The sequence below is a fragment of the Haliotis rubra genome, unplaced genomic scaffold, assembly GCF_003918875.1.
Source record: "Haliotis rubra isolate DU_JTF1 unplaced genomic scaffold, ASM391887v1 Scf317, whole genome shotgun sequence".
NCBI classification, from domain to species: domain Eukaryota; kingdom Metazoa; phylum Mollusca; class Gastropoda; order Lepetellida; family Haliotidae; genus Haliotis; species Haliotis rubra.
The window spans coordinates 751,901-766,445 of NW_025766988.1; the positions used below are offsets into that span (position 1 = coordinate 751,901).

A 14,545-nucleotide genomic window follows, 5' to 3' on the forward strand; every position below is an offset into this window, starting at 1 on the left:
ATTCACGAATAAAGATGATTTATGCATAAGGTAATCGTTTCTTAGGCACCTTACAATAATATTATTTGAATCTGGCATCTTATGTTCACAAAATCAATCTTTTTGGAGACTGAAATTTCATTATTTTGTTCTTGGTTTCAAGTTTTTAACTTCAGCACAATATGGCTGAGATATTGCCGATGTGACGTTAAATATTAACTCACTCACTCAAGTTTTTAACTGCAGAATTGTTTGCAAAATTTTGAAAAATGGGATGCAGAATTTACTGTAATTTGCTGCAGATTTTTTACAAATTTCTCGCAGAATCCAGGAGGTACTGGTCTAAGTTTTGTATCAGTGACAGAAACATAGCACACTTTCCATCATGTTCATTGTTGACCCTTGGGTATTGTGTTTAGTATCTACACATCGACACGCTCCACTTGGATGATGATGATGATGGGGATGATGAATGTACAATACTTGTGAAGCGTCATCAATAACTACAGTCACTACATCTTCCTAACACCAACCACTTCATCAGCACCATTAGGAAAAGATGACATTCTGTCTCTCTCAAAAATCATGGTTCACACAAATATATGGCCTCCAATGCAATGTTTCAGGAAAACAGTCTCAATTTTAAGCATGTCCTCACAAACAGTCTCAATTTTGGGCATATCGTGACATTTCTCTGTGGACTGCCAAGCTTCCTTTTCTTGCAACAGACTGTAGGCTTTGTAATCTTCTTTAAAAACATCTGAGATGAAAGGCATTGGATGCTTGGATAAAGTGCCAAGCACCTGTTCATTATTTGATTTGCTCTGGCGCACTCAAGTTGTAGGTGTATTTTGTGTGCGTTACATGTTACTTCCAACAAATGCTCTGTCACTTCCTCTGGAGGCTGTTGCTGTTAAGAGCCCAAACACATTGGACATTGTAGTAATGACTTATTGAACAACGTGAAATGTAGACCTGATGTTAACACACTTCATGCTGTTCCAGCTGTTGTCATTTGACGAGAGAACACTTTTGATGACATGCCAGAATGAAAGAAGTAATCCTTTATCTCAGAGGACAATATCACTGGAAGCAGAATAAAGGTAAGACATTGTTCATAATGCCCAAACAGCATACCCAGAAGCCATGATGTGACGGAAGTGCAGGTCCTGTATTGTCATCAGTACATTAAACATCAGTGAGAAAGTGTCGAAAAGAGTGAGTGAGTGAGGTGGGTTTTACGTTGCTTTTAGCAATATTCCAGCAATATCACCACAGGGGACACCAGAAATGGGCTTCACACATTGTACCCATGTGGGGAATCAAACCTGGGCCTTCGGCGTGACAAGAGAACACTATTACCACTGGGCTACCCCACCACAAACACAGGGTGTCCAATACTAGGCACAGCTCTGTTGCATAAGGAGTCATTTTTGGGTTGCACATACGAAAATACGGCCATTTGTTTTTGTGACACTTCTTCATTCACAGCAAACATTTTCTAAGACCTGAGAGTAAAGTACCTTGCATATTGTTATTTTGCCGGATCGTACATGGCCACCGATATTAAAACACTGCATGTTTCATCCCATGTATTAGCTTGACGATGTCATTATAGTCCGGCTTCTTATACATTCTTGCTGCTGGAATCTCAGTTCTCATTCAGTAGTCATGATGACACCTTCAAATGCCTCTTCCTGGAGATGTCTCGATCTCCATGACGTTACCTGCCACCAATATTCAATGAACGTCTCTGAGACCCTGTTTCTGATATTATTCGACACCCAAAACATTACTTGTTGCTGTTGCTGACAACCCTTCTGTTTTGTACTACTTCAAAAAGTTAACCTTCACCAGGTTCTTTAACACTGAAAGTGATCCTTGACTTTTATTAGCAGCATTCTTTCGATAACACTTCTATTCTTGCTGTAGTGACCTCAAACAAATGTAATGTCATACATGAAGGCTTCACATTTGTGCCTGGGTACGACATGGTGTTGGGTGACCTTATCCTCTGGTTATTTCAAAGATGCAAATTCAGCCTTCATGGCGGTCCAGCATGAAGACACAATGCACAAAGACACACAGTTCAACAGACACAAGACTTATTGCACCCTCAACAGACACATTATTTCTCCAGACACGAGACACAATGTGGGACCCACCATAGACATATTTCTCAAGACACAAGACACAATGCATGATGAGACCCTCCACAGACACAATTCTCTGGACACAAGACACAATATACAATGAGAACCCTCCAGGAAATGCTGCAAGCCTTGATTTGTGGACATGTTCTGATAGTTCCTCCTCAATATGTAAGAAACTCAGTTCCTCTTCTGTTCATTTCCAAAGAGTCCACAGTAAGCATTGACAAAACAGACCTAGAGTGTTCTTGCATGTCATAGGTGGTAGACGAAGTTGAGGTTGGTGGTGGTGCAGGAAGGGGTGGAGCTTCAGTGGGTATGGTGATGCCCTCAGTCTCCAGGAGGCGGATCTTGATCTCCATGCTCAGCAGTGTTTCCAGGTCCTGATTTGTCTGGCTGCTAGTCATCTGACAAGTACACAAAAATAGATTAGAATGGGAATGCCTGTCCCCACCCCACACTCTATTACATCATCAAGACAGCTATGCCACATCCCCATGCTATAACTGCCCACACCACACGCCTCCTGCCCCACACCACACGCCTCCTGCCCCACCCCACACGCCCCCTGCCCCACACCACACACCTCCCTGCCCCACACCTCCTGCCCCACCCCACACACGCCTCTGCCCCACCCCACATGCCCCACCCCACACTTCTCTGCCCCACCCCCCACATGCCTCCTGCCCCCACCCCACACTCCTCCCTGCCCCACCCCTGCACATGCCTCCCATGCCCCTGCCCCACACCTCCTCCTGCCCAACCCCCACACCTCCTGCCCCACCCCACATGCCTCCCTGCCCCACACCCCTCACGCCTCCTGCCCCCACCCCTCACACCCTCCTGCCCCACCCCACACGCCTCCTGCCCCACTCCCCACACACGCCTCTGCCTCCCCACCCCACATGCTCCTGCCCCACCCCACACGCCCCATCTGCCCCACCCCACCCCACATGCCTCCTGCCCCACACCTCCTGCCCCACACCACACACCCTCTGCTCCCACCCCACACGCCATCTGCTGCCCACCCACCCACATGCCTCCTGCTCCCACCCCACACGCCTCCTGCCCCACCCCACACACCTCCTGCCCCACCCCACACACCTCCTTTCTGCCCCACACCACACGCCATCTGCCCCACTCCCACACGCCTCCTGCCCCACACCCCACACCTCCTGCCCCACCCCCACACGCCTCCTGCCCCCACCCCACACGCCACCTCCTGCCCCACATCACTTCACACCCCCACATGCCTCCTGCCCCACACAACACACCTCCTGCTCCCACACCACACGCCATCTGCACAAGCCCACCCCCACACGCTGTCCTGCCCCACACTGTCCTGCCACACACCCCCTGCCCCACCCCACACGCCTCTGCCCCACCCCACACGCCTCCCACCCCACCTCAAGACGCCTCCTGCCCCACCCCCACACTCTCCTGCCCCACACCTCCTGCCCCCACCACCCCACACGCCTCTGCCCCACCCCACCCCACACGCCCTGCCCCACACTCTCACACCTGCTGCTCCCACCCCACACGCCATCTGCCCTACACACGCCTCCTGCCCCACCCCACACGCCCACCCACCCCACACGCCCTCCTGCCCAACACCTCACACCTCCTGCCCCACCCCACACGCCATCTGTCCCACCCCACCCACGCCTCATGCCCCACCTCCACACACCTCCTGCCCCACCCCACATGCCATCTCCTGCCCCACCCACACGCCTCACCCCACACGCCTCCTGCCCAACCCCACATGCCTCCTGCCCCACAGCACACACCTTCCTGCCCCACCTCCTGCACACACCTCCTGCCCCACACCACACACCTCTGCCCCACACCACACATCTCCATCCAATACCACACGTCCTGCACAAGCTACACCTGTCCTGCCACACGACTCACCTCCTGCCCTAACAAGGCATGTATTCCATCCGTCCACATGTCAAACTCCTTCTCACAACTAGCTACCAACTGTAGGGCGTCAGTTGTGTCTGGCACTATAGCGAATGCAAAACTGCTTATCTGCAATAGAAGAGAACAAAACCTAAAATATGTACTGCAATTTTTATATAATTGAAAATTTTAACTATAAATTGTATATTTATATACTTATCCTATCTCACGACTTGCACCTCTCTCTTCATTCGACCATGAGTGGAAACTAATTAAAACTTTGCTCCAAGGCCTACTCTTGCCCCTCTCCCCGCGTAAAGGCAGTGCAAGGTGTGTCAGTCGTGTGTTTCACTAGTCCATGACAGCACGAGGCATGCTATAGTCTCACCCAATGCTTGATCACCTCCCACATACTCATTCTCATCTTGGAGCCATAAAGGACAAACCGAACTATGTGGTAATCTATGTAGTGGGGAGGTAGGGGAGGGATTTATCGCGGCGGAGATAGATAAGTATATAAATATACAATTTATAGTTAAAATTTTCAAATTTTTAAACTTTATCCTATCTCAATGACTTTTGCCCTTATCCCACGGTAGGAAGGTGGGTCATAGATTACCCAAAAATGCAAGCGATAACAGCCAAGTGTTATGCCCAAACAACCTGTAGGGAAGCAACTGTACAGGGCCAATAACTACTCTAAGTTACTACGCAGGAGGGTTAGTTCTGAACTCCATTGACTTATTAAGCACAATTGCTCCTAGGACCGGAGCTCCTGAAAGCAATGTGGTGTTCAGTCACTACCTCACAAAGTGAAAGGACGAGCTTTAACGAGTGTAATCAGTCGACGCCACTATTTCCAAGGTACCTCAGAATAAAAAGTCTAACGACTAGTATCGGCCAGCCTCCTGCTTCAAACAACCCCCACAGACACCGGGCCCAGGAGGTGGGTGAAAGAGAAATTGAATCGTAAAACTCACACTTTAACGCTCAGTACCACAACATCATCTTGTGACTTCCATTACTTACCACAATAAGATCACATAGATGTGTATAGGCACTTAGGAGCATGAACGCTATGAAGTGTAACACTTCGAAGGACTCACTTCACTGACTTAATTACTCCTGCGGGAGCAGAGGACAGTAAGTGAGGTGGCGATTCTCTGTAGTCTCAAACAAATGAGAAGGAGAAATCTAAACTTGGAAGACGAATCAGAAAAGTTTTCAGATTTATTCAGATTGTACACAAGCAGAAACGACGCGACTTGGGGATCAACTGCACAGGGATCCATATAGCATCGGAGCTATCAAGGAAGTTCATTCATGCATGTTGTGCCGCTGATAACTGCTGGGCAAAGGACGCAGTGGTCCAAACTGATGAAGGCCTTGGAATATCCTGGTCACACCGACATCTCTGGAGGTAATGAGATCTAAAATACCGTGTCAGATCGCCAAAACAACCCTCCATTATGGCAGTTAATCCAGCAGCTGCTGCCGCAACGCCATAGTAGAAGCCAATGCCCTGGGTTTCATGAGGGTTGAACGTCGAGAGGTGGTGGCAAACCGGGTAAAAGTGTGCAGGCTCAGAGTATTGTAGTCAGTGAGCTGACTATGAGAGTGTCAGGCAGAGACTCCCATGGAAGCAGTAGACAAGGGTATAAACAGCTCTCTACGCGAGATCGGGCAGGCGCCTTAAGTGATGCTTTTTATAGTAACGCTACTGGTAACCACTTCGGGAATGACTCACTCTTTGACTGACGCGAATTTGCCCAGGAGCAGGGGACAGTAAGTGAGGAGCGACCCTCCAGCTGCCTCAAAAGCCGCAGACTGCAATGGTCAGTTCAACCCATTGACTTACTAAACACAAGTGCTCCAGGGACCGGGATTCCCGAGCAATGTGGTATGTCTAGTCACTACCTTCATGAAAGTGAAAGGACGCGAGCTTAGCCAGTGTAAACAGTTCCATTTACCATTTATTTCAAGCACTGACGCACCAGTATCAGGCCAGCCCCTGTTTCGACACAACCCCCCACAGACACCGGCCCCGGAGAGTGAAAGGGTAATTGAATCGAAATTCACAAGTCCCAGAAGAATCGGGAGACACAAATCAGAAATAAAAATTCAGAATTTGGGTTCTAGATTGTACCACAAAGCAGAAAACGATCGCGAACTGAGTGATCATCTGCGCCAAAGCGACACATGTCCCGAAAGCCGAATATCAGGCTATAATGACAATGCTGACCCAATTGCTGTGATGAAGGGCCCTTTCTCCTGATGACCACTGCTAGGCCACTTTGATGGAGAAAGTGAGCTCTTAGCTTCTGCAAGATGTGCCAACTAATAGGTGTTGAGTCGGTATGAAGGGGCACCCTAGAGACCTCCAACACAAACATTCCACTTGTTGAGCCACCAACGTAAAGACTGAATGTTTGCTGCGCGGAAGACTTAATCAACTCCCCTGGGGCTGTCATCCCCCCATGTATGGGCACAGAACCATCTGAAGAGGGCAAGCTGCAGCTGGCCCCCTGTCAGTCAGCACTTGTGCCGACGCCAACCACCCTAGTAACTTCTGCCACTGGCTTAAAAAGGTGTGGGTTGGACCAACACTAGTGGTGCTACACAGAATCTGGTCCCACCTCTCCTTGGGCACAAACATCATGACCTGGCGTGCTTGAATATTGTCCCAATAAGAAACAGCCGGTCGGTAAGTTACCCTGATTGTTCGAATTTTAGCAGCCATCCTAATTGGCGAGCAACTTGATGATGAACTGTCTGTGGAGTTGAAGGGACCACTCGATCCCGGCTGGCTTGAACACAGTCAGCTGATATTGTTGTCAATTGTCACGCTTTCACAATGCAGGTAGCTGGTTAACAGAATGGGTATCTGAGTAAAACTCCACGGGCGCGATATGTTCATACAGCAGGATCCTCCATTGGTATCACCGACGCCCCATAAAAGTAAATCGAAGATATTTCATTAGTCTGGATGTATCCGATGAAGGTAGGGCGCCTCACAGGTCGTGAGGGGACTGAATGACTCGACTACAGAAGCCAGTTTTCGCTTTAGCAATAATCCAACAAAATCACGGGCGCGGGGCACCGTGAAATGGGCTTAACACATTGTGCCCATGTGGGACCCGACCGGGTCTTGGCGGACGAAGCAGTCAACGCTTTTAACCACTCAGGCCACCCCACGCCATCGTGATATCGAGGGAAATGAGAGGTCTAACCACTCTTGCCTCTGACAAAAAGATATCTCCTGATATAAGAACGCTCAATAAGTCGAGCAACCACGCTGCAGTTCTGACGGAGTGCTCAATGTAGTATGTTCAGCGCATGGAGATTGTCAGACAATCTACAGGAACATTCACATTATAAAACAAATTACAGGAATTCGAGATCGGTGACCTCAGGAACGCTTTGGCTGAACAAAATAATGGTGCGCCAGGTGGAGTGATATAGGTAGTAGATCGCCGCCTGGTGACAATCCTTGCATAATGCAGTGACCTCTGAACTCGATGCCTTGACCAAAGTGTAAACCGCTCACGGGTGTTTCTGTCCGGCCACCCTCAATAAGCAGTCTCTCTCGACTGGCTGTCAAAAACCCGACACAGTCACTCTTATCGGGAATGGCAGCTGCCTCGTTGTTACTTCAGATTTATATGCCGGACTTGGTATCCGATTCGTGGGGACCAAGAGAATTCTGCAAGGGCACTTCATAGTCACTCTAATCATCATCAAAATTCGCAAATTGAAACAGTAGTCCGCCATTTGCAAAACGTTACACACGAAAGACAAAAATAATGACAACATGGTCTTTGGTTAACCGGGCGAATCGCAACCCATAAATTCGGCTGAGCTATATGCTGGCTATTTGACAAAACATTGCCGGTACCATGCGCGTAAAGAACTTCATCCATTTGTTATCTGTCCAGAAACTTCTGCTTATCATGTAAAACAAAGGAGAATCGAAGATGACGAATGCGCCTGCAACAATTTCGTACCAAGGATACAATAAACACGCTGTTACGAGTAGTCTGTAGTAACAAGACTCATCGGAGCGTCAGAGAGTATTCCTGGCTCGCAAGCTTATCTAGTTATGCCATATCGGTGGTTGCAGAACTGATATCTACACCGGCGGTAAATCAGCTTGAACCTAATCATTCATCAAAAGTGAAGATTGATGGTAGATTAAATCTGAATGAGATGAGCTCCGGTCACGGAGGACTCTTGAGAACTGGGATCGCCAGGCCGCCAAGTGCCGAAATGCGCATATCTCTAGATGACTGGCGCTTACTAACAACACATGTAAATCAAATCGCATGGTGAAGCACATAGCTACTACCTCTGTACATTGATCTTGAACGCCAGGTGAACTGGTTCGACGATAGGGAGCTTCAATCTGGTGAAACGATAATTCAGCCGGCTTGGTAAATCAGTTCAGGGTGGTGAGCCGAAAGTTGACGGATCTGAATCAGTCCGATGTGATCTGAATCGTGACTGATATGGATCGGTTCGGGTAATCCGAACCGTTAAATGATCTCTAGCTGATGGAGAGATCTAGAACGCCAGATGAACCAGTGAGGCGCAGGTGAAATGTTCGGCCGAGGTGAATCGCTTCGCTGTGAATTGAATCGATGATGAACTGTTTCGCGATAAGAAAAACAGTCTTAATATTATGGCAAACTGGAGTCAATGTCGATTCATATTAATGGGCGCGCGGCTAAAACGGTTCGGGTCTGGTGATTCCATTTATGGTATGGCTTAACCGATTCGGGCGTAGTGAACCGGTTCGGCAATTTGATGGTACGGTCTGGTGAAACCATTCGGTATGGCGGGCCGATTGTGTGTGGTGAATCCATTCGGTATGGCTAAACGGTTCGGTCTGGTGAATCCATTCAGATATGTATAACCGATTCGTGTGGGCGACCGTTCTCGCGATTTGACGGCGAGATCGGATGTGTGAGTCAACTGGCAACACAGAGCGCTTTTGATGAGGCGGAAATCCACGAGGAAGACATCTAATGATGCTCGCTATAAATATAATAATCGTCCCCATGGAAACTGGCGGACGACGAGAGCAGTGCTAGCACCGGGTCGCTAAAACGGGGCTTGTCGGGTGATCAACTGTTGAAGTGTAACGAAAGCTCTGTCTGCCAGGCCATCGAGCAAGTATGTCTACATGTCTCTAAAAACGCCCTTAATAAGGGAGCACATTCCCACAACGCCAGTTCCAGGAACATGACGATTGGGAACTGAGGGAAGTAAATATTGTTACAGTGTGCGCGAAAATTACGCTTACTGGAGTCTAGACTGACAAGACGGGATATCCTGATTCACCCAGTGAATGAGACCGACTTCCGAGAATCACTTCTGACGAAAACACACACCTACGGGCTAGGTGAACCGATCGAAATGGCCAACCACCTCGAATTCAGGCGAGACTGAACGCTACTTACGGAATCAAAACGCTGATGGTGTGTCGAACTGAAACCCATGTTGAGGTGAACTGAGTCGGAATGTGAACCCTGCTCGGCTCCTGCAGAACCCTTTGAGTAATGGAATCAGTTCAGTCAGGTGAACCCATTTGATTACGCGAATCAGTTCGGCCAGGTGAACCATTCATTCAAGATGTACTGGTGAGCTTCGCTCGGCCGTAGAGCAAGTTCCGCCTGCAGGAGCCGGTTCGTTAGGTGGAGCCGCCTCGCCAGCCGGTTTTGCCGGTTGTGTCGAGCCGGTTCATGTGAGGCCGGTTCAAGGCGTGAGCCGCCGCTCGAAAGTGAACGACCTAGAACGACTTCTCCCAGCCGTGAAATAGAGAGAGCGCGGCGCGCTCCAACCGCCATCCCCGCCCAACGGTATTAACGTTTGCTTAGAAGTCTCCTCGGCCCGGTGATCGTTTCAAGAAGCAGGACCTACTTACGATAATGTAGATCGGTGTTCCGGCGTGGTGAAGAAATATCGTCAAGTCACACACCCTGGTACCATGATAACTCCAACCGCGTGAGTGAAGCCCTCAAAAGCCTCTAACGCTCTCGTGATAAATAGGAATCCCACGGCTTCCATAAAATCTTGTCGAACGCAGACGTGGCTGCATTGAGAACGGTGAGCAGTGAGGGTGGGGAAGCACCTAAGCATTGTTTTTAGCCGGAGATGGACCAGACCCTGCAAGAATTAGTCTCGAAGCTTCCCACCGCCAAAACGTTCGGGCAATGTGCCATAATCGCTTGTAAAATTCAAACGCTTCTATTAGACAGACCTGGAACACTTCTGACAGCCGTGGTGTCCCAGTCAAGAACACCCATTATTAATCAACACACGGCGTGTGTGGGTCCTGGCGCTGAAAATGTCATTTTATTACAACGGGCGAAACATCCGCTTACTGGCCTGAACAGAGCTTAACCATTGAGCAAATCTCAGAGGAAAATTTTCACGCCCACTCAGTGGAGACCAAGGCTAAGAGAAATGAGCATGAGGTGATCACGCGGTGAGGACTGGCGACGCCCCGTGCCTGTCATGGACTAGTGAGCAATTCCACTGACACAGAAGGCACGCATGTTAACGTGAGAAGATCTTTCATTTTACATTTAAGCCAAAAGCACTGAGCATCATAAAATTTTGAAAAATGTCCATCATAGAAAGCTGGCCAATAAAATTGTTACATGATTTTAGTAATGGGAAAACATAACCTAAGTATTGTGATTATTTTGATATTTTTAATACATTTTAATATTTAAAAAATTTCTTTGCATAATTTTGAATCAAACTTACCCCTTTTCTATCCCTCTTTTCCTTTGGGATTCGCAAACCTTTGCCAAACTGCAACATCTTGATGTCCACAATGGAGACTGAAACAAAACAGCATGACAGCATGGAGAAAAACCTTGAGCCCTTTCCTCAAAGCAATCTTAGTGCTACAAATATTGCTAAGCAATGTTACGAAAGTTATGCCGCAAACACTTCTTTGGTGAACAGGTCCCTGATGAAAGCAACACTGACTGAGTAAAGTTTTTCACCACTTTTAGCAATATTCCAGCAATATCACAGAGGGTAACTACAGAAATTTGCTTCACATGTTACCCTGTGGGGAATTGAACCCAGGTCTTCGGTGTGACGATATAACCACTTGACTACCCCAATGCACAAGTAACCGATACAAGACACAAACCTGAGACTACCATTCTCACAATTCAAATACCAGTACGTTACGCATGTGCAGTCACCTAACCAATCATACAGCTAGTGAAGTGTAGTAATGCATCATCCTGATACCCGTGAAGGTCCGGGTTAGAATGAACCTTCAGTGACCCATGCTTGTCGTACGAGGCGACTAGGGCTGCACGGTATTACCGGTAAACCGCAATAATTAAATTGTAACAATTATGTATCGCGATACGCTTATAACGCACTCAGTATACCGCTAAAGATTTCTTTTTGTTCAATTTTAACCCATTCAACATCGCATTATAAGACTTCCTACTCTTATACCCCCTACATTTTAATGGTGAGGAAAAAGATATATGTGCATATTCAGGTAATATGGGTGGTGGTGGTGGATGGGGATTGGGCGGAAGTCTTTCCAAATGATTGGCAATGGGTCCACTTAAAAATTGTCAAAGAGCAAAGTATGGACGTTTCGAGGAAATCATTAAAATTGAATAAACTAATGAATAAAATCAACAGTTTTCATAAACTTGTCAAACGCATAGCCAAGTTCATATTTCCATCTTTCGCAAGTAATCATGTTATGTAAGTCAAGTGACATCTCGGCTTTCGCCAATTCCTCGATTTTCATGCTCCGACATGATGTTTAATGTGAAACAAATTGCCTAAAGAATATTTGTCACAGGTCGCCACCTAGCATGATACGTCCAATAAATTGCATAATTTACGTATATATGGCGATTTGTTACTTAACACGTTCAGATAGCATTATTGTGCCCAAAACCTTTGTCTAAAAGTTGTCGTTTATGAGGATGGTATCCATTGCTGTAATATGCTTGGCTTACGAGCATGACTTTTACCAATCACGAACCTTATAGCAGACTGTGACGAAAAAGCGTCATTAGAAACCAATCTTTATCCAATATAATCGCTTCTTACAACTGCGAAAATACTCCTGGCAAGGTTACTGTGATATTATTGATGATTAGAGCTTTGGAACAATACCTGCCATCAAATGAATCTTCTAGAGTGTTGTTCATACGGAGCTTTGGGCATTTCACAATGTTGTGTCATGTTAACGGGTGAAAAGCCACGGTTATCGGGAGATAGGCGACCATGCATATTATTTTGCCTCTAGGCAGGAGACCTATTGTAATCGTTCGGATTATTATTATTATTATTATTATTTATTATTCACATTTTTGTACCAAACATAACTCCTAAACCAATGTTCCAATCGCTACAAAAATCACACAGATGCTACACTCCAGGTGTAGATATTTCCCTTTAAAAATCTCTAGGCTCTTGGCCCAATAGCAAGGGGAAATAATTCAAAATTAATTCCAAAATTTCAACGTTTGACAGCAAATATCTCAAGAACTAATTGTTCCAACACTTCCAAATTTCTTGTACAGATGCACAATCGAATTCCCAACAATTTTGCCTGAATGGGTCAAGTCGCTAAAACGTACCGTTTGGCAGTTATTTTTGTTTTCAGTTTTTGGCCATGTTTTTCAGCACTTTTCTGAGTAATTTGCTCCCAAAATGTGCAAATTCTGCACAAAAAGTGCCAGTATGGTAGATGATGTCCTGCTGATTCCAGAACACTAATTGTTTTTTTTAACGTAGACCCAAGAACAACTGAGATACAGCCTTTTAAAGAGGGAACTATTTCTTCCTCGAACTACTTAAAAAGGTACATGACCCCGCAGGACCTCCAGCTGTATTTGGAAGATCCGGCCGCTTCGTCAAACATGTGTTCTGGGTCTCGCTTTGGACGATGATATCTAGCTCTCAGATACACTAGATAGAAAGTAAAGCCAAGGAGATTTCATCGCTAGTTCTAACTATATTTAATATAATAATTTTCTGATTACGTAAAAAATGAAAATATAAAAAGAAATAGGCAAGAGGATATTATGGCATCTTACAAATGGATGAAAAATAGCGAGTTTACGCTCCTTCCTGGTTTATATGGACATTTTAAGTGTGTAAATTTGTATTACTATTAGAAATACATTTATTTAAGTTGAAGTTGTATTATTTGAATAATATGATAAACATACCTTTGGTATTTATCAACAGTTGGATTGTACTTTACCTGATACAGAGTGACTTTTGCCCATCGTGGAGTGTTTTGTTAAATCATTTCTTTATGTGAATGTGTACCAAATGTCATTCATGAAATAGATACTGTTAATAATACTTTATTCAAAGACAAAGGTGCATAAATCATCGCTTTGTTTACAATGTGCACTTCAAGTCACTAGATTGTGACTTCAATTAAATTTTTTCTTGAGTAATAAAGATGTGTACAGTAAATTCTATAACTCTTTAAATTATTTGAAATTCAACATCCTTTTGCAGTTTAAAGAAGTTAGCTTAAATAATATGGGTGGGTCGATGGAGGACATGGTGTAAGCTAGTTTCAGTTGAATTTGTCATCTATGTGAAATGAGAAATCATACATTTATCTGCATGCTAACTTTCCTTTGGACAGCAGTTACAATTAAAGAAAGACTTGTTGAAAGTCCTTTTCATAGTAAAGCCGTGGGGCTATTAATTTTTGGAAAGGACTAGTGACATACACAATCCGCTAGCCCAGAGAGCCAGTTAAAGTTTTTAGTGAGTGTCGATCCCTGCTGTTTTAAAATAAAAATATAAACAGAAGAATGTTCTTGATTTTCCTTTTTTCACTTTGAAAGAAGCTATACAATGCACAATGGTTACTCACATATACTGTGATTATATTTGAAGGTAAAAGAATATTACCAAGTGGACAGATCTCAATAACTGTTCTTTCACAATATATTGCAATACGTATTGCAATACAGAAGAGTGTATCGCAATATATCGCAATACGGAATTTGGGGCAATACACAGCCCTAGAGGCGACTAACAGGAACGGGTGGTCAGGCTCGCTGACTTGGTTGACACATGTCATTAGTTCCCAATTGCGCGGATCGATGCTCATGCTGTTGATCACTAGATTTTCTGGTCCAGACTCGATTATTTACAGACTGCCGCCATATAGGAGGAATATTGCTGAGTGCGGCATAAAACTGAAGTCACTCACTCACTCACTCATCATCCTGATTGGTTCATACCCGAACCGTAGACGGACACCTCCTGATTGAGTAAAACTTTCTATATTTTCAGGAACACACATTTCGGGAGTATATTCTTATTCCTTAACAATTAACCAATCGATGTTAGGAAGACCAAAAATTGTAAAAAATAGCCAACCTTAAACTCAACATTCCCACATCTTGAAGTGAAGGATATTGATACAATTCTTACTGTGGGAACAGGAAAGTTGGTAGTCTTTTACGGATTCTATGTTTGAATAT

The 14,545-nt window shown here is 45.6% G+C and overlaps 1 protein-coding gene across 1 annotated transcript in view; it reads right to left on the minus strand.

Moving 5' to 3' along the window:
• Window positions 1–207: 207 nt before the first annotated feature.
• The window catches only part of LOC124283478 (engulfment and cell motility protein 1-like), a 42,038-nt gene continuing 27,700 nt past the window's right edge, over window positions 208–14,545 (minus strand). The window contains 4 exon segments of the mRNA XM_046719542.1: window positions 208–2,413; window positions 2,416–2,536; window positions 4,041–4,160; window positions 10,803–10,879. Coding sequence (XP_046575498.1) covers window positions 2,385–2,413; window positions 2,416–2,536; window positions 4,041–4,160; window positions 10,803–10,879 — 347 coding nt within the window. The 3' untranslated portion in view covers window positions 208–2,384.